Source organism: Bubalus bubalis, chromosome 4 (assembly GCF_019923935.1).
Source record: "Bubalus bubalis isolate 160015118507 breed Murrah chromosome 4, NDDB_SH_1, whole genome shotgun sequence".
NCBI lineage: Eukaryota > Metazoa > Chordata > Mammalia > Artiodactyla > Bovidae > Bubalus > Bubalus bubalis.
This window is the reverse complement of record NC_059160.1, coordinates 17,813,660-17,833,448: the sequence shown is the minus strand read 5'-3', so window position 1 is coordinate 17,833,448 and position 19,789 is coordinate 17,813,660. Positions and strand designations below refer to the sequence as shown.

Sequence of the window (19,789 nt, the reverse complement as noted above, 5' to 3'; positions counted from 1 at the left end):
GATGACATAAGGCTAAAAAGCTTCTGCCCAATTAAGGAAGCCATCAACAAAGTGAAAAAGCACCTATGGAATTGGAGAAAATATTTGCACATTATATTTCTGGTAAGGATTATTATCCAAAATACACAAGGAACTCATACAACTCAGTAGCAAAAAACAGTCTGATTTTTTAAAAATGGGCAGAGAACCTGAATAGACATTTTTTTAAAGAATACATACAACTTGCCAATAGGTACATGAAAACGTGCTCAACACTATTAATCATCAGAAAATACAAATCAAAACCACAATGAGATATGACCTCATATCCTCTAGAAAGGCTTTTATCCAAAAGAAGAAATAACAGGAGTTGAGGAGAATGTGAAGAGACAGGAAAGCTTTTGCACAGTTAGAGGGAATGTAAGTTGATGCAGCCCCTATGGAAACAGTATTGAGGTGCATCAAAAATTAAAAATAGAACTGCCATATGATTTAGGAATTTCACTTTGGAGTATTCATCTGAAGAAAACAAAAACATTAACTTGAAAACCCAATGTTCACTGCAGCAACATATGTTCAGTTGCTAGGTTGTGTCTGACTCTTTGCAACCCCATGGACTGCAGCATGCCAGGCTCCTCTGTCCTTCACTAACTCCCAAAGTTTGCTCAAATTCATGTCCACTGAACTGGTGATGCTATCTAACTATCTCATCCTCTGTGGCCCCCTTCTTCTTTTGCCTTCAATCTTTCCCACCATCCGGGTCTTTTCCAATGAGTCAGCTCTTCTCATCACGTGGCCAAAGTATTGGAGCTTCAGCTTCAGCATCAGTCCTTCCAATGAATATTCAGGGTTGACTTCCTTTAGGATTGATTGGTTTGATCTCCTTGCTGCCCAAAGGACTCTCAATTCAATTGTGGCATCCAAGCACCACAATTCAAAAGAATCAACACTTTTTAGCTTCTTCTATAACCCGGCTCTCACGTCCAGATTTGACTACTGGGAAAAATATAGCTTTGACCATATGGACCTTTGTCAGCAAAGTGATGTCTCTGCTTTTTAATACTCTGTCTAGCTTTGTCACAGAGGAACAAGCCTCTTTTAATCTCATGGCTGCAGTCACCATCAGCAGTGATTTGGGAGTCCAAGAAAAGAAAATCTGTCACTGTTTCCACTTTCTCCCCTTTTATTTGCCATGAAGAGCTGATGATCTTAGGTTTTAGAATGTTGAGCTGTAAGCCAGCTTTTCACTCTCCTATTTCACCCTCAATGAGAGGCTCTTTAGTTCCTCTTGGCTTTCTGCCATTAGAGTGGTATCATCTGTGTATCTGAGGTTGTTGATATTTCTCACAGCAATCTTGATTCCAGCTTGTGATTCATCCAGCCTGGCATTTCCTATGATGTTCTCTGCATATAAGTTAAATAAACAGGGTGACAATCTACAGCCTTGACGAACTCTTTTCCCAATTTGGAACCAGTCGGTTGTTTCATGTCCAGTTCCAACTGCTGCTTTTTGATCTGCATACAGGTTTCTCAGGAGGCAGGTAAGGTGCCCTGGTATTCTCATCTCTTTAAGAATTTTCCACAGTTCATTGTGATCCACATGGTCAAAGGCTTTATGTAGTCAATGAAGCAGATGTTTTTCTGGAATTCTCTGGCTTACTCTATGATCCAACAAATGTTGGCAATTTGATCTCTGGTTTATCTGCCTTTTCTAAACCTAGCTTGTACATCTCGGAAGTTCTCAGTTCACTTACTGCTGAAGCCTAGCTTGAAAGACTTTGAGCATAACCTTGCTAGCATGTGAAATGAGCACAGTTGTGAGGTAGTTTGACCATTCATTGGCATTGGCCTTCTTTGAGATTGAAATGAAAACTGACCTTCTCCAGTCCTGTGGCCACTGATGAATCTTCCAAATTTGCTGACATATTGACTGCAGCACTTTAACAGTATTACCTTTTAGTATTTTATAGCAATATATATGAGTCAAACAATGTAAGTCTTCACTGATGAATGGATAAAGAAAATGTAATATAGACTTATATCCACCCATAAAAAAAGAAGAACATCTTGCCAGTTTCAACAACATGGATGGACCTCAAGGGCATTATGCTAAGTGAAACAAATCAGACAGAGAAAGAAAAATACCATATAATCTCATTTATATGTGTAATATTAAAACAAAAAGCAAGTTCAGAGATGCTGAGTAGTTGGTGGCTGCCAGAGGTGGGGGATTTGGTGTGGGCAAAGGTAATCAAAAGGTATAAATTTGAATTATAAAGTTAATAGGTGAAGAGATATAACATACAGCATGGTGACTATAGTGAATACTGCATTGTCTATTTGAAAGATGGCAAGAAAATACATCTTAAACATTCTCATCATGAAGGAAACTTTTTAACTATATATATGGATCTATATATATGGATCCATATATATAGATATAACTAGACTTACTGTAGTGATCATTTATCAATACACACAAACATATAAGCATTTTGTTGAACACAGCAAAAAATATAATGTTGTATCAATTATATCAATTAAAAAATTTTCATAAAGCAAGTTTGGAACATGTAGATTAAATAAGCTCCATCCAAACTTCATTTTATAAACTCAACTTAAACCCATCACTTAGATTTTAATATATCAAATCTCACTAACAACATCCTACAGAGTTGGGAAAGACACAGAAACAGACATAAGTCACCTTCACACGAGATGTAGGCTTCCTCCTTTGGAGAGCATGAACTGTATTTCCATGGGCCAGAAGGACACTGCCAGAGAGAGGTATCAGTTTTCCGACACTGAATTAAATCTACCCACCGGGGTCTAGAACCTTCCCTGAGACCAACAGAGGTGTTGAGACTTCCACTGTCCCCACAGCCAAGCTGACTGCAGATCATGGACACAGTGATGTCTTCCATGGGGCTGCGGCAGACACTGCCCCAGGTCCCATTGTAGAAAACTTCCAGCCACCCAGCACACTGCTGGTCCTTGGTCACCATCCTGAGGGCCAGGAACTCTAAGATCGAAAGAGAGGAGACAGGACACAGTGACACCCCACTCAGTGCTCTGGGTTTTCCTCTCTCCGGAAAAATGTGAACACTCATCTCTGACCCAGCTGAGGAAGCAAATCCATTAGATGACCAGAGTGAAACCTGCCTCCTTTTTATCTGACTTTGTCCATTTGTGTCTGTCTTTCTAAATATTTCTACCACTATGATGTAGTGGATATGAACTGAGAGGAAGACCAACCTGGACACCTGCAGAGAGAGGGAGCTGACTCCTGCTTCCTGACAAAACATCTAAAAGAGTGTATGAAAGGGATGTGATGTGGACAGTGTGGAGGCAGATAAAATAATGGACCTGTGACTGTTTCCTTATCTGGCAAAGGGGACTTTACAGATGTGATTAAGGTAAGGACCTTGAGATTACCCTGAAATATGATGGATTAACCACCTGCTGCTGCTAAGTCGCTTCAGTCGTGTCCGACTCTGTGCAACCCCATAGACGGCAGCCCACCAGGCTCCTCCGTCCCTGGGATTCTCCAGGCAAGAATACTGGAGTGGGTTGCCATTTCCTTCTCCAGTGCATGAAAGTGAAGTCGCTCAGTTGTGTCTGACTCCTAGGGACTCCATGGACTGCAGCCTACCAGGCTCCTCCATCCATGGGATTTTCCAGGCAAGAGTACTGGAGTGGGTTGCCATTGCCTTCTCCCACCTGAGCACAGTCTAATCACAATCTTAGACTCACTATCCTTTAGAGTGGAATACTTTTCCTCGTTCTGGTTAGAGGGAGATGTGAATGTGTATAACAGTTAGAGAGGTGGAGCGTTGCTGGTCTGATGATGAACAGAAGGGGGTTATGACCGAAGGCAGGCAGGCAGTTTTTAGAAGCTTGAAAAGACAAGAAACAGATTCTTTCCCAGAGGCTCAGAGGTGATGTGACCCTACTGAAACCTTAGTCCCCATCCTGTGAGATTCCTGCTGGACATCTAAGCTACAGAAGTGTAAGGAAGTAAATGTGTTGTTTTAAACCATTAACTATGTGGTGGTTTGTTACAAAACAAAAAAACTAGCACCTTGGCTTTAAGACTTCTCTACCATATGTACCAGAAGAGTGAGCCCTGATTTCAAGGAAAACTGAGAAAAGGCTCTGCCAGCAAACACTACTGAGGAGAAAGGACCAGAATCTCAGCTGCTGCAGGAGGCAGTGAAAGCACCTCATCTTCACGTCTGCTGGAAAGACAGGCTTCATGGGAGGAAGCCTCCTTCTCTGGTCCTTTCAGCATCTCTCCCTCAGGGATCAGACCCCCGTCCTCCTGGGCCCTCCCCTCCCCTAGCCTGTGGACAGTGTGGAGTGCTGACCTGAGCAGATGACTCCGGCGTCCTCCTTGTGTCTGCAGTCGTGCCGCCCCCAGCCCCGGGAAGGGCACCTCCACACGTGGGACTCCTTTCCTGTGCAGTTCAGGTCGTCCAGCCAGATGGGCCCTGATCCTGCCCCAAAGTGAGCAGACCCCGTGGCATTGAGGGCTTCTCCACAGCCCAGCTGCCTGCACACCACGCGGGCATCCTCCAGGTCCCAGCCGTCATCACAGATGGTGCCCCAGGAGCCCTGGTCAAGGATCTCCACTCTCCCGGCGCAGGGACCGCCCCCATCCACCAGGCGGAGCTGTCTACTGTCTGAGGAGAGAGAAATGGGACAATGAGGCCTTGACCTGGGGGGTGAATAGGATCTTCTGTCCTGTAGGACCCTCACCTGAGCAGTAGGGGGCGCTCTCCTCTGAGGCTGCAGACCCTGCTTGTTCAGACACCGAGTCATTGCACTGGGGCAGCACCTGGGTGTGATTTCCTGAAAAAAGAGCGATGATTAGAGGGTTGGGAGGGTTGAAGAACAGGAAACTCAGTTAAGCAAAATAATTTTTAGGAGAGGAGGGGAGTTTGTGGGGAAATGGATACATGTATATGTATGGCTGAGTCCCTGCCTGTTCACCTGAAACGGTAACAACATTGTTAATCGGCTAAACCCAATACAAAGTAAAAATTCAAAATAAAATAATAATAATAATAATGATCTAGTGATGGAGCTGAGATGAAAGCTGTAACATACCAGTAAAGTTACCATAATCTTAGTGTTCCCTTTCTCTATGAACAGCCCTGGTCCTGACAATGCCACGATTCCTGTTTTAAGTCAAGCTTTGCCCTAAGAATGAGTTAAATAAGTTGCTCTATCCTTAATCTACCCCTAAATAGAAGAAGCAAAACAAAATCCTTTCTGAAGGCTTTGTACAATTTTTTATCTACAATGTTTGTGATTTTTTAAAACACTTATATAAAAGAGATCTCATGGAAAACAAGAGGAAAAAGAAACATTAAAAAATTTTCCCAGGGTATTTGGCTCTTAAAGTTACCTGACAGAGAGTTTATTTTATTTTTATTAATTTTTATTTGAGCATAATTGCCTTACAACGTTGTGGATGCTTCTGCTGTACAGCGAATTCAATACATTATATATACATGTAAGGGTTTCCTAGGTGACTCAGTGGTTAAAAAAAAAAATCTGCCTGCCAAATAGGAGACTGGGGTTCCATCCCTAGTTGGGAAGATCCTCTGGGGAAAGAAATGGCAACCCACTCCAGTATTCTTGCCTGGGAAATCCTATGGACAAAGGAGTGTCTCAGGCTACAGTCCATGAGGTCACAAAAGAGTCAGACGCAACTCAGCGACCAAACAACAATGATATATATATATATATATATATATATATATATATATCCCCTCTTTCTTGGATTTACTTCCTATTTACATCACCACAGAGCACTGAGTAAGTTCCCTGTGCTATACAATAGGTTATTATTAATCTATTTTATGTGTTCAGTTCAGTAGCTCAGTAGTGTCTGACTCTTTGTGACCCCATGCATCACAGCACGCCAGGCCTCCCTGTCTATCACCAACTCCCGGAGTCCACCCAAACCCATGTCCATCAAGTCGATGATGCCATCCAACCATCTCATCTTCTGTCATCCCCTTCTCCTCCTGCCCTCAATCTTTCCCAGCATCAGTGTCTTTACCAATGAGTCAGCTCTTCGCATCAGGAGGCCAAAGTATTGGAGCTTCAGCTTCAACATCAGTCCTTCCAGTGAACACCCAGGACTGATTTCCTTTAGGATGGACTGGTTGGATCTCTTTGCACTCCAAGGGACTCTCAAGCGTCTTCTCCAACACCACAGTTCAAAAGCATCAATTCTTTGGTGCTCAGCTTTGTTTATAGTCCAATTCTCACATCCATACATGACCACTGGAAAAACCATAGCCTTGACTAGATAGACCTTTGTTGGCAAAATTTATGTGTGTGTGCATGCTAAGTCACTTCAGTCATGTCTGACTCTGTGACACTATGGATTGTAGCCCATCAGGCTCCATGTCTACGGGATTCTCCAGGCAATATCTATTTTATACTTAGTATCAATAGTGTAGGCCTTCTGAGTCTGGTGGCTGAGGCAGTAAAGAATCCGCCTGCAATGCAAGAGATCCTTGGGTTGGGAAGATCCCCTGGAGGAGGGTATGGCAACCCACTCCACAATTCTTTCCCGGAGAATCCCCATGGACAGAGGAGCCTGGCAGGCTACAGTCCATGGGGTTGCAAAGAGTCGGATACAACTAAGCGCACAGCACAGCACATCAATAGTGTCTATATGTCATATATGTCAATCTCAATGTCCCAATTCATCCCACTCTTCGTTTCCCCTCTTAGTATCCATGTGATGTTCTCTAGGTTGATGTCTCTACTTCTGCTTTGCAGTAAGTTCATCTCTACCATTTTTTCTAGATTCCACATATAAGTGATGTTATACTGTATTTGTTTTTCTCTTTCTGATTTACTTCATTCTACATAACAATCCTATTTCAAATCCTAAAAGATGATGCTGTGAAAGTGCTGCATTCAATATGCCAGCAAATTTGGAAAACTCAGCAGTGGCCACAGGACTGGAAAAAGTCACTTTTCATTCCAATCCCAAAGAAAGACAATGCCAAAGAATGCTCAAACTACCACACAATTGCAGTCATCTCACTAGCAAAGTAATGCTCAAAATTCTCCAAGCCAGGCTTCAACAACATGTGAACCGTGAACTTCCAGATGATCAAGCTGGTTTTATAAAAGGCAGAGGAACTAGAGATCAAATTGCCAACATCCACTGGATCATCGAAAAAGCAAGAGAGTTCCAGAAAAACATCTATTTCTGCTTTATTGGCTATGCCAAAGCCTTTGACTGTGTGCATTACAATAAACTGTGGAAAATTCTAAAAGAGCTGGGAATACCAGACCATGTGACCTGCCTCTTGAGAAATCTGTATGCGGGTCAGGAAGCAACATTTAGAACTGGACATGGAACAACACACTGTCTCCAAACAGGAAAAGGAGTACGTCAAGGCTGTATATTGTCACCCTGCTTATTTAACTTATATGCAGAGTACATCATGAGAAACGCTGGGCTGGATGAAGCACAAGCTGGAATCAAGATTGCTGGGAGAAATATCAGTAACCTCAGATATGGAGATGACATCACCCTTATGGCAGAAAGTGAAGAGGAACTAAAGAGCCTCTTGGTGAAAGTGAAAGAGGAGAGTGAAAAAGTTGGCTTAAAGCTCAACATTCAGAAAACAAAGATCATGGCATCCAGTCCCATCACTTCATGGCAAATAGATGGGGAAAACAGTGGAAACAGTGGCTGACTTTATTTTTTTGAGCTCCAAAATCACTGTAGATGGTGACTGCAGTCATGAAACTAAAAGATGCTTACTCCTTGGAAGAAAAGTTATGACCAACCTAGACAGCATATTAAAAAGCAGAGACATTACTTTGCCAACAAAGATCTATCTAGTCAAGGCTATGGTTTTTCCAATAGTCATGTATGGATATGAGTTGGACTATAAAGAAAGCTGAGCACCAAAGAATTGATGCTTTTGAACTGTGGTGTTGGAGAAGACTCTTGAGAGTCCCTTGCACTGCAAGGAGATCCAACCAGTCCATCCTAAACGAAATCAGTCCGGAATGTTCATTGGAAGGACTGATGCTGAAGCTGAAGCTCTAGTACTTTGGCCACCTGATGATGTGAAGAACTGACTCATTTGAAAAGACCCTGATGCTGGGAAAGATTGAAGGCGAGAGGTGAAGGGGACGACAGAGGATGAGTTGGTTGGATGGCATCACCAACTCAGTGAACATGAGTTTGAGTAATCTATGGGAGTTGGTGATGGACAGGGAGCCCTCTTGTGCTACAGTCAATGGGGTCGCAAAGAGTCGGACATGACGAGCGACTGAACTGAACTAAACCGAACATAACAATCTCTAGGTCTATCCATGTCTCTGCAAATTTCACAACTTTATTCTTTTATGGCTGAGTAATATTCCATTTTATATATGTACAACATCTTCTCTATCCATTCCTCCTGTGAGGACATTTAGGTTGCTTCTGTGTCCTGGATGTTGTAAATAGTGCTGCAGTGAACATTAGGATGAATGTGTCTTTTTGAATGATGATTCTCTCCAGGTATGTGCCCAGGAGTGGGATTGCTGAGTCATACGATAGTTCTATTTTTAGTTTTTTGAGGAACCTCCATACTGTTCTCCATAGTAGTTGTGCCAATTTACATACCCATATGTAGGAGGATTCCCTTTTCTGCACATTCTCTCCAGCATTTATTGTTTGTAGATTTTTTTAATGATAGACATTCTGACTGGTGTGAAGTAATACCTGACTGCAGTTTTGCATCTCTCTAGTAATTAGTGATGTTGAACATCTTTTCATGTACTTGTTAGCCATCTGTATGTCTGGAGAAATGTCTGTTTAGGTCTTTTTCCCATTTTTCAATTGGGTTGTTTGGTTTGTTGATATTGAGTTGTTTGTGCATTTTGAAGATTAGTCGCCTGTTAGTTGTTTCATTTTAGTTGCAAATATTTTCTCCCATTCTGACAGTTGTCTTTTTGTTCTGTTTATGGTTTCCTTTGCTATGCAAAGCCTTTTAAGTTTAATCGGGTCTTATTTGTTTATTTTTGTTTTTATTTTCTTTACTCTAGAAGGTTGGTCAAAAAAGATCTTGTTGCAATTTATGTCAAAGAATCTTCTGCCTATGTTTTCCTCTAAGAGATTTATAGTCTGACAGAGAATTTAAATGCCATGATTAAAGTCCTCAAAGAATTAATTAACAAGATGTGTGTCTTGGCAGAGAAATGATAACAAAAACAAATGAAAATTCTACAGCTGAAAAAGTTAACAGCTGAAATTAAGAACTAGAGAATGAGTCTATCAGCACATTAGATCAATATAAAGTAGAAATAGTAAAATGGAAGATGAGAGGATAAATATTCCTCTATATACAAAAGCTAGTTACATGGTAAGTGCCTGGTTAACAATACTGTATAACAAAGTTTCCCCCCAAACTTAGCAGTTGAAGGAATTTTTTTTTTTAATTTTGATCATAATTTCCTGGTCAGTAATTTGGGAAAGACTCAACTTGGCAGTTCTATCTTTGGGGTCTCTCATGTGGTTGCACTTAGATGTTATCTGGGGCTGATATCTCTAAAGGTTTGATTGAACTGTGGTTATGTAAGGAAATTCCCTGAAGTATTTTTTTTGTTGGGGAGATGGAGGGATAAAGGAGCATCCTATCTGCAACTTAATCCAGAAAGATTTTACATACTCAGGGGGGAAATGGGGCAGGAGAGGGACAAAGGAGGAGAGAGAGGGAAAGCTAGAGCAAGACAGAGAAAACTAGAGTGAGAGAGAGAGGGAGAGAAAAGAAAGAAGGATTAAAGCAAAATACTAACCTAACATTTGGGGAATCCAGATAAAGTTCAGAGAGAATTCACTCCTAGAAAACCTTCACTAAAGGAAATACTAGTAACATCAAACCCATAAAATGCCTAGGAGAAAACCTAGGTAAAGACATGCAAAACATCTGAGAGAAATTCAAGACCGAACTGAATGAAGGGATATATATTTTGCCAATGATTTGGGAAACTCAGTGTTGTCAAAATAAATCATTCTCAAATTTATATACAGATTAAAGCTAACCTCAATAAAATTCCCTGATGCTTTTGTGTGTGTGAAACATGACAAGATGATTCAAAATTTATGTTGTCGTTCAGTCACTCAGTCATGTCTGACTCTTTGCAACCCCATGGACTGCAGCAGGCCAGGCTTCCCTATCCATCACCAACTCCCAGAGTTTACCCAAACTCATGTCCATTGAGTCAGTGATGCCATCCAACTATCTCATCTTCTGTTGTCCTCTTCTCCTCCTGCCTTCAATCCTTCCAAGCATCAGGGTCTTTTCTAATGAGTCAGCTCTTCACATAAGGTGGCAGAGTATCGGAGCTTCAGCTCAAAAATGTATACAAAATACAAAAACCAAGAATGACCAAGGCAGTTAGGAAGAACAGCAACAACATAACTTCTTTAAATTAAAGTTACCCAGACGTACTCTGTGTTTTTAGTCACTCAGTCATTTCCGATTCTTTGTGACCCAGTGGACTATAGCCCAACAAGCTCCTCTCTCCATGGGGACTCCCCAGGCAAGAATACTGGAGTGGGTTGCCATGCACTTCTCCAGGGGATCTTCCCAACCCAGGGATCAAACCCAGGTCTCCCACCTTGCAGACAGATTCTTTACCATCTCAGCAACCAGGGAAGGTTCAAGATTTACTATAAAATTACAATAATTAAGAAAATGTGGTACAGCTGAAGGATAGACAAATGACACAGTGGAATAGAATAGAAAGTCTAAAAGAAGTACTCAAACATATGTGCCCTTTTGTTTATCACAAAGGTGGCACTGCAGTAGGGAATAGTCTTTCCAGAAAAAGATTTTCAGTCAACTGGATGCCCATATGAAAACATGACACTTGACCCTTATCCTACACAGTTATCAGTCCTAGAGGCACTGTATGATTACATGCAAAATAAAAGTAATTACACTTCTGTGAGATACTCTCAGAGAATATTTTTGTGATTTTGGAGTGGACAAAGTTCTTTCTAGAAGGATATAAGGAGCTCTATGGACTGGAACAAAGGACTGGTTCAAAATCGAGACAGGAGTACGTCAAGCCTGTATATCGTCACCCTGATTATTTAACTTCTATGCAGAACACGTCATGCGAAATGCCAGGATGGATGAAGCACAAGCTGGAGTCAAGATTGCTGGGAAACATATCAATAACCTCAGATATGCAGATGACACCACCCTTATGGCAGAAAGTGAAGAGGAACTAAAGAGCCTCTTGATGAAGGTGAAAGAGGTGAGTGAAAATGTTGGCTTAAAACTCAACGTTCAGAAAAGGAAGATCATGGCATCTGGTCCCATCACTTCATGGCAAATAGATGGGGAAACAATGAAAACAGTGACAGACTTTATTTTCTTGGACTCTAAAATCATGGCAAATGGTGACTGCAGCCATGAAATTAAAAGATGCTTGCTCCTTGGGAGAAAAGCTATGACAAACCTAGATAGCATATTAAAAAGCAGAGATGTTACTTTGCCGACAAAGGTCCAACAAAGCTATAGTTTTTCCAGTAGTCATGTATGGATGTGAGAGTTGGACCATAAAGAAAGCTGAGCACTGAAGAATTGATGCTTGTGAACTGTGGTGTTGGAGAAGACTTTTGAGAGTCCCTTGGACTTCAAGGATATTAAACCAGTCAATCCTAAAGGAAATCAGTGCTGAATATTCATTGGAAGGACTGATGCTGAGGTTGAAGCTCTAATACTTTGGCCACATGATGGGAAGAACTGACTCATTGGAAAAGACCCTGATGCTGAAAAATACTGAAGGCAGGAGAAGGAGATGACAGAGAATGACATGATTGGGTGGTATCACCAACTCAATTGATATGAGCTTGAGCAAGCTGCGGGAGATGATGAAGGACAGGGAAGTTTGATGTGCTGCAGTCCATGGGATTGCAAAGAGTCGGACATGACTGAGTGACTGAACTGAACTGACTGACTGAAGGAGCACTACATGTACAGTAAAAAAGGTGAATGAATTCACTTAAGATTAGTAACTTGACTCATTGAAGTACACCATACCATTAAGAAAATTAAAATATAAGACAGAATTAAACACACAAAAAACATAATAAATATTTATTCCAAAAGTCATCATCATGGTAACTTGCACCACTGTATTTGTAATAGTCAAAACCTGGCAACAAACTCAAATTTCTGCCACTAGTTGAATGGATCAATGCATGGTCATGTGATCATTCAAAGGAATACTCTATAGTAATAAAATTGAATACAATGTTGCCATAAACAACATCAGGAGTGAGAAATTAGACACGAAAGAAAACATTCTGTATGGTTATACATAAAGTTCAAAAACTGGGAAAATATTCTATGGCAGTACAAGTCTTAGGTAAGCAGTCTTCCCTGGAGAGGAGGAGGACACAGCTATTGGGAGGCGATAGTGACTCTGTGGTGCTGTGAATGTTCTCTTTGTAGATCTGGGTTGGGGAACATGATCTAGGTATACACTTATTGTTTGTACTTTGTTCTCTATTATTGTCCTTAAATAATAATGTTTCATAAAAATATTATTCATCTAAGCATTTCTTTCCCTGACATAGCACTTCTTAGCACTTCTTAGCACTTCTTTCCCCTGAAAAAATGAGTGAACAATGAGAAGGTTATGGAGCAGGACCTTACGGAGCCTTCTCAGGACAGACCACCCTCATGTCCTGCACCTGCTTCTGTCTGTAGAAAAGCCTTAGCCAAAGAATAAATCTAATCACAGAAATGAAAATTTTTTCAGAAACAAAGGAAAACAGTCAAATAGGATAAAATAATAATAGTTTAGCCCTAAACAAAGTCAAGGATTTTTAGTTCCTCCTCATGGGCTATAGCTAACATTCTGAGCCATATCCTTTGAGCTGTTTTGCAGATGCTGAAATCCCAACCAGGAGGTAGAAGTAAATTACATGATGACCAGACTAGTGGGGTGCCATTTCCTTCTCCAGGGGATCTTCCCACCCCAGGGATCAAACCTGAGTCTCTTGCATTGTAAGCAGATTCCTTACCATCTGAGTCAACAGGGAAGCCCTTCTTCATCTTACACAATTCCAATAATTGGCCTCAAGGAAATGGGAACAAACCAACACTAGAACTGATGATTAACTGTATTTCAAACAATAAAGGTGACACTGATCAGACCTATTTCAAGATGATTGTCAGGGCTAGCTGTGCTATTCTGCAGTAACCTCTCCCCTACCTCCACCTGTGCACTCCTGAAATTCCCATTTAAAAACTCTTGTCCCTGATCAGCAAGGGGGAGCTGGTTCTTTGGTACATTAGTCCTCTGTCTCCCCAGAACTGCTGGTTTTCTCAAAAAAGCTATCTTTAATTTTACCCCATGCTAATCTCTCAGGATTGGATTCTTGAGTAATGAGCAGTTGAAACCTGAGTTCAATAATTTCACTACAGAATATCTTCCTTTCTAAGCCTGTTTTCCCTTACTCTCTGCTTTGGGGAAATTTCACCCCAGGAGCATCCTAAGTATAGTAGCCCTTCCCTGTCTTACCTGAGCAGATCACAGAGGCCGTGTTGCCATGGGAACAGTCAGGAACACCCAGGGTAGTCACAGGGCATTTCCACAGGAAGGACTCAGTCCCTGAGCAGTGAAATCGGGCTTTCCAGAGTTGATCACTTCCTTCTGTTCCATTTGGGGTGGAGATGGCGACTCCACAGCCGAGCTGACGACAGACAACATTGGCATTGGCCAGACTCCAGTGGGAGGCACAGAGAGCTCTCCAATGTCCAGAAATATTCATCTCCACCTGCCCCTCACACTGAGAGGTGCCATTTTTCATGAGCCGGACTTCTGTGTACACTGATAGAAAAAGACAGGATTTCAGCACAATCTGATTTCTTTTTTACCTTGAACTGAGTGTACACAGAGGTTAAGTCCTGATGTGCATCTCACCTGAACAGACAACCTGAGCAGCTCCACTGGGGTGACATGTGCCCCCTGGACAGGGCACTCTGGGGCAGGACCAGAGCTCAGGCTCCTCCCCCTCACACCTGAACTCTTCAGCCCAGACCTGGCCATCGGACTCTCTGAATGGCACATGTCCCAGGACAGACACAGCCTTGCCACATCCCAGCTCTGCACAGATGACCTGGGCAGTGGGGAGTGTGAAGTTCCCATCAGACACTGGGGTCCAGGCTTCTCCAGAATGCACTTCTACTCGCCCTGAGCAGGGTCCAACCCCTCCAGCCAGACGGACAAATCCTAAGAGAAACAAAGAACAACAAACGCAGTGAGTGTTCATGAACCTGGCTTGACAATTGGAAACAACATTCACAGGCATGAGATGGTGTGAAAGTTTTTCTTTCCAACAGTGGAATAAGAGGGGACAAGAAGAGAGAATTTGACTGTCATTGTCAAACTGCATTTTCATGAGCAAGTTTCTGAAGAGATATCCAGAAGGATTGAAGAATCAGTTTGGAATGGCTGAATCCTGAGAATATATATTGGTTAGGAACGTTAATTCCTATCTGGGGCATGGAAACTACAGTGCCCAAAGAAACTGCACAGTGGTAGTCATTCAAACGTGGGTGCAGAGCTGAAGTGAGAGTGAAAAAGGTCCATGGGGTTCAAGAGCTTACAGGCCTAAGAGCCAGAGAAGTTTAGAAGTTTAGAGGACCATCCTGAGATTTCTGGGGCTAAACTTCTGGCCAGTATTCTCTCAGAGCCAATATTCAAGTCACTGAAGACAGGGAATATCACACGGGCTGGATCTGAGTGCAGGTATTATAATCTAATTGTGAAAGAAGTTGTCCACAGGTAAGTTTAGAAATGACAAAAGCTCAGAGAGTCATAGGAGAGGGAGGGAATGGTCCTAGCCATCTTTCTTAAAAACCTAGGATTTATCAAGACACCTGGGAGAAAGTGAGGTCTCAGTGGGATTATGCAAGAGAATTGAGTTAGTTGATTACTTCATACTAGATATGAGATTCTCAGCAAATGTGAAAGAGTAATGATAATTTAATGTATTCTAACCTTATCTATATGCTAACTGCATATGCCTTTCCTATTTGGATTTCTGAGATAAGAAGCCAGCAAGGTATAAAAAAGGAGAATGAGAGGAAGAGAGCAGACAGCAAACAACCCATGTATGCTTTCAGTTCAGTTCAGTTCAGTTCAGTCACTTCAGTCGCTCAGTCGTGTCCAACTCTTTGTGACCCCATGAATCACAGCACGCCAGGCCTCACTGTCCATCACCAACTCCCTGAGTTCACCCAAACTCGTGTGCATCGAGTCAGTGATGCCATACAGCCATCTCATCCTCTGTCATCCCCTTCTCCTCCTGCCCTCAATCCCTCCCAGCATCAGGGTCTTTTCCAATGAGTCAACTCTTCGAATGAGGTGGCCAACGTATTGGAGTTTCAGCCTCAGCATCAGTCTTTCCGATGAACACCCAGGACTGGTGTGTCCAAGGGACTCACAAAAGTCTTCTCCAGCACCACAGTTCAAAAGCATCAATTTTTCAGCGCTCAGCTTTCTTCACAGTCCAACTCTTACATCCATACATGACCACTGGAAAAACCACAGCCTTGACTAGGTGGAACTTTGTTGACAAAGTAATATCTCTGCTTTTTAATATGCTATCTAGGTTGGTTACTAGGTTGCTGTCTAGGAAGGTTACTTTCCCTCCAAGGAGTAAGTGTCTTTTAATATATACTTTAGAGATTTCTAAACTGCAAAAGCCTCAATAGGAATGAAACATAGAAAGATTTGGGGGTGAAAAAGACTCGTTCAACGAGATTTTAACACTTTTTATCCCCTGTGCTCCTCCCATTTGCCACCTAACCCTGCTACCCTTTCCCATTTCTCCCAAAGCAGAAAAGAAAAAAAAAAAAAAGCTTAAGAGCTACAAATAAATGGAAAGGAGATTCCAAAAGGAGATAACTCCTGTAGGGAATGAGGTGGAATGAGTGGCAGGTTAAACAGGGAGTGGATGACATATGAGAGACAGACCAAAGAAAAGACTGATGATAATGATTTCATCCTTCAGAGCCCATATTTTGGACAGAGAAAAGGTAATCCAATAGGGGAAAACCTGCACATCATAAAGAACAACTTTTTAAATAATTTTCCTGGTTTCTGAGTGTGCTCATAATTATTTATGTACATGGTGGAATTTGTTCTGATGAAAGACTCTGATTGCATAAGTTTGTGAACTTTGAAGCCTCAAAAAGAATGATGTAACAGAATAAAAATCTACTATAGAGAGCAGGTGGAGAAAGCAATGGCAACCCACTCCAGTGTTCTTGCCTGGAGAATCCCAGGGACGGCGGAGCCTGGTGGGGTCACACAGAGTCAGAGATGACTGAAGCAACTTAGCAGCAGCAGCAGAAGCATAGAGAGCAGGAGAGAACAGAAAAGGCACTGCAGAAATTAAAGAACTGAAGGATTAGCTTGACCACTCATACAAGATAGCATATTCAAAAGCAGAGACATAACTTTGCCAACAAAGGTCCATCTAGTCAAGGCTATGGTTTTTCCAGTAGTCGTGTATGGATGTGTATTAAGAAAGCTGAGCGCCAAAGAATTGATGCTTTTGAACTGTGGTGTTGGAGAAGACACTTGAGAGTCCCTTGGACTGCAAGGAGAACCAACCAGTCCATTCTAAAGGAGATCAGCTCTGGGTGTTCTTTGGAAGGAATGATGCTAAAACTGAAACTCCAGTACTTTGGCCACCTCATGTAAAGAGTTGACTCATTGGAAAAGACTCTGGTGCTGGGAGGGATTGGCAGGAGAAGAAGGGGACGACAGAGGATGAGATGGCTGGATGGCATCACCAACTCGATGGACGTGAGTTTGAGTGAATTCCAGGAGTTGGTGATGCACAGAGAGGCCTGGCGTGCTGCAATTCATGGGGTCGCAAAGAGTCGGACATGACTGAGCGACTGAACTGAACTGAACTGATGTGAATGAGTAAAGATATTAAATATAATTAAGACATATCCTTGTCTGGTCTCTTGCTGCGTAGACATCTTGTGTCCTTAGGCACACATAGCATCTTCCACACCACACCTGGACTTTCAGTGCTGTTCAGAGAACCTCACAGTTGCCTTCATCAGCTCCCATTGCCATTCCCCTTCTTCCCAGCTACTATAAAACCTGTTCCACCTTCTTCAAAAATTACATTTGTCCTCTTGCTCCAAATAAGCCCCCAAACACAAGTCTCTTATATCATTGAAATCATCAAATATAAACTACATAATCTCTTATCATAAAACACAGAAATTCATGTTTTATTACCTCCACCTTTGACTTGCCAGTGTATGGCTAAGTGTTCCTCCAAAGTTTGCATTTATACAGATATCTTAAAGGAAAAATTGGGGAAAGAGACTTTTCTAGTAACAATGAAAGAATATAAGACTCAGAACATTTCATTCACAGTTCTCTAGTTCTACCATCAAAGAACTATGAACATTTACATCTAAATTTACAAAGGAAACTTGAAATCTGCCACAAATCCATAAGAATCTCTGATTTGTTAAATAATATCCCTTTAGGGATCATCTCTATATATGTAAATGATATCCTTCTATAGTAAGAGTAACCTCCACTCCTACTAGCTTAGTGCAAAATAATGTCTCATATTGTTTGTACAGAAACAACTCCACCCAGGAAAGTGCATCCTCATTTGTGTCCCTGCCTCTCATAGCCTCCCTGTGCAAAGAGAATGTGTATGTGGCAGTTAGCAAATGTTTCACTCTTACAAAAAGTGAATTATGAAAAAAATTATGAGAATTTATTTTAATTGGGAGAATGAATAAAGCTATTTTACCGTCAGGTAAGTCCACTGGAGATGAAAAGAATAGCAGAGACTTATAAGAGGAAAGTATATGAAGCTCATCAATCATAGCCACAGTGCACTCAGGGAGGATGGGTAAGCGTCTCAGTCCTCTCTAGCCCACCTATCTCCCACTGCCCTGCTGATCAGACACCAGCTTTCTTGGAACTTTCCATTTTCTCAGCCTGTGGACAAAGAACTGACCATACCTGAGCAGATGACTCCTGCATCTTCTTGATGATCGCAGTTGTGTTGCTGCCATCCCCAGGTAGGGCACCTCCACACCTGGGACTCCTCTCCTCTGCAGTTCACTTCATCCAGCCAGATGGGCCCTGATCCCGTCCCGAAAGAGGAAGAGACAGTGGCGTCCAGGGCTTCTCCACAGCCCAGCTGCCTGCACACCACGCGGGCATCGTCCAGGTCCCAGCCGTCATCACAGATGGTGCCCCAGGAGCCCTGGTCAAGAATCTCCACTCTTCCGGAGCAGCGACCACCTCCGTCCACCAGGCGGATCTGTCTACTGTCTGAGCAGAGAGAAATGGGATACCAGGGGTTGGGAAGGGTTTTCTGTCCTGTGGGACCCCCACTTGAGCAGTAGGGGGCGCTCTCCTCTGAGGCTGCAGACCCTGCTGGTTCAGACACGGAGTCGTTGCAATGGGGCAGCAGCTGGGTCTGGTTTTTTATACCAGTGGCAAGAGAATAATAAGGTTGAAAAATAGGAAGAAAATAAAACAGGAAGTATTAAGTTGAAAACACTCTAGTGAGTAGTCTGAGACAGAAGGTGGTACAAGGTCCTATCAGAGTTAACATTCTGATCTGTAGAGTTCTGCACAGCATCAGAGAAAGATTTACAGGAAATGTGAGTCTCTCTAACCGGAGCAGTTAAATGATTTCAGAGTCTCAGGAATGAGCTGGCAGCTGGATGGATTCCTTTCAAAGCACACATATTTTGATGCCGTTGACCTAAGAGTTAAAGGGGTTGATTAAAGGGAGTAGAGTCAGGAACTGGCCTTATCAGATGCCTCAGATAGCAATCATGAATCCTCTACCATTAGAATCCTTCTCCTTGGTACAGTCATTCAGAACTGAAAAACAAATGGATTCTGTGATATCTTGGTATACCCCAGAATATTTCATTTGTGGTTCTAAGCTTCAGACTTCAGATCTGGATACTTACTTTCAAAGAATGTGATCTCTTTGAGTAGACTGAACAACTTTGCCTGAGAGATGATGTCAAGGAACATTGACACTGCCCAGATTCCACTGGAAATCATAGAATGTTGCTTCTTTTTTTTTTTTTTTTAAACTTTACAATATTGTATTGGTTTTGCCAAATATCGAAATGAATCCGCCACAGGTATACATGTGTTCCCCATCCTGAACCCTCCTCCCTCCTCCCTCCCCATACCGTCCCTCTGGGTCATCCCAGTGCACCAACCCCAAGCATCCAGTATCGTGCATCGAACCTGGACTGGCGACTCATTTCATACATGATAGTATACATGTTTCAATGCCATTCTCCCAAATCTTCCCACCCTCTCCCTCTCCCACAGAGTCCATAAGAAGAATGTTGCCTCTTCTTCCAAAAAAATATAATCCGTCCTTGGAGTTTGTGTCAAGAATCTCTGTTATTCAAATTTTGGAGTTATGTGATCTTTAGGGGGAAATAGTGTGTATGTTTGCTTAGTCATTTCAGTCATGTTCAACTCTTTAAGACCCTATAAACTGTAGCCCACCAGGCTCCTCTGCCCATGGGATTCTCCAGGCAAGAATACTGGAGTGGTTGTCATGCCCTACTCCAGGGGATCTGCCTGACCCAGCGATCTAATCAGTGTCTCCAGCATTGCAGATGGATTCTTTACAGCTGAGCCACCAGCAAAATCTTCTAGTTCTATAACTGAGCAGAAATAAGTCACATTCCTGCAAGCCCTTGAACAAATAACATTAACA

At 42.2% G+C, this 19,789-nt stretch overlaps 2 protein-coding genes across 2 annotated transcripts in view; both read right to left on the bottom strand.

The window, feature by feature from the left end:
* The window catches only part of LOC102402808 (antigen WC1.1), a gene marked incomplete in the record, with an annotated part of 1,152,186 nt that overhangs the window by 163,522 nt on the left and 968,875 nt on the right, over positions 1-19,789 (bottom strand).
* The window catches only part of LOC112584726 (antigen WC1.1), a 62,744-nt gene that overhangs the window by 9,822 nt on the left and 33,133 nt on the right, over positions 1-19,789 (bottom strand). Inside the window, exons 8-13 of the mRNA XM_045165272.1 lie at positions 18,049-18,363; positions 13,957-14,265; positions 13,555-13,863; positions 4,738-4,830; positions 4,347-4,661; positions 2,687-3,001 (exon numbers count right to left, since the gene is read on the bottom strand). Coding sequence (XP_045021207.1) covers positions 2,687-3,001; positions 4,347-4,661; positions 4,738-4,830; positions 13,555-13,863; positions 13,957-14,265; positions 18,049-18,363 — 1,656 coding nt within the window. The remainder of the gene's footprint in view (positions 1-2,686; positions 3,002-4,346; positions 4,662-4,737; positions 4,831-13,554; positions 13,864-13,956; positions 14,266-18,048; positions 18,364-19,789) is intronic.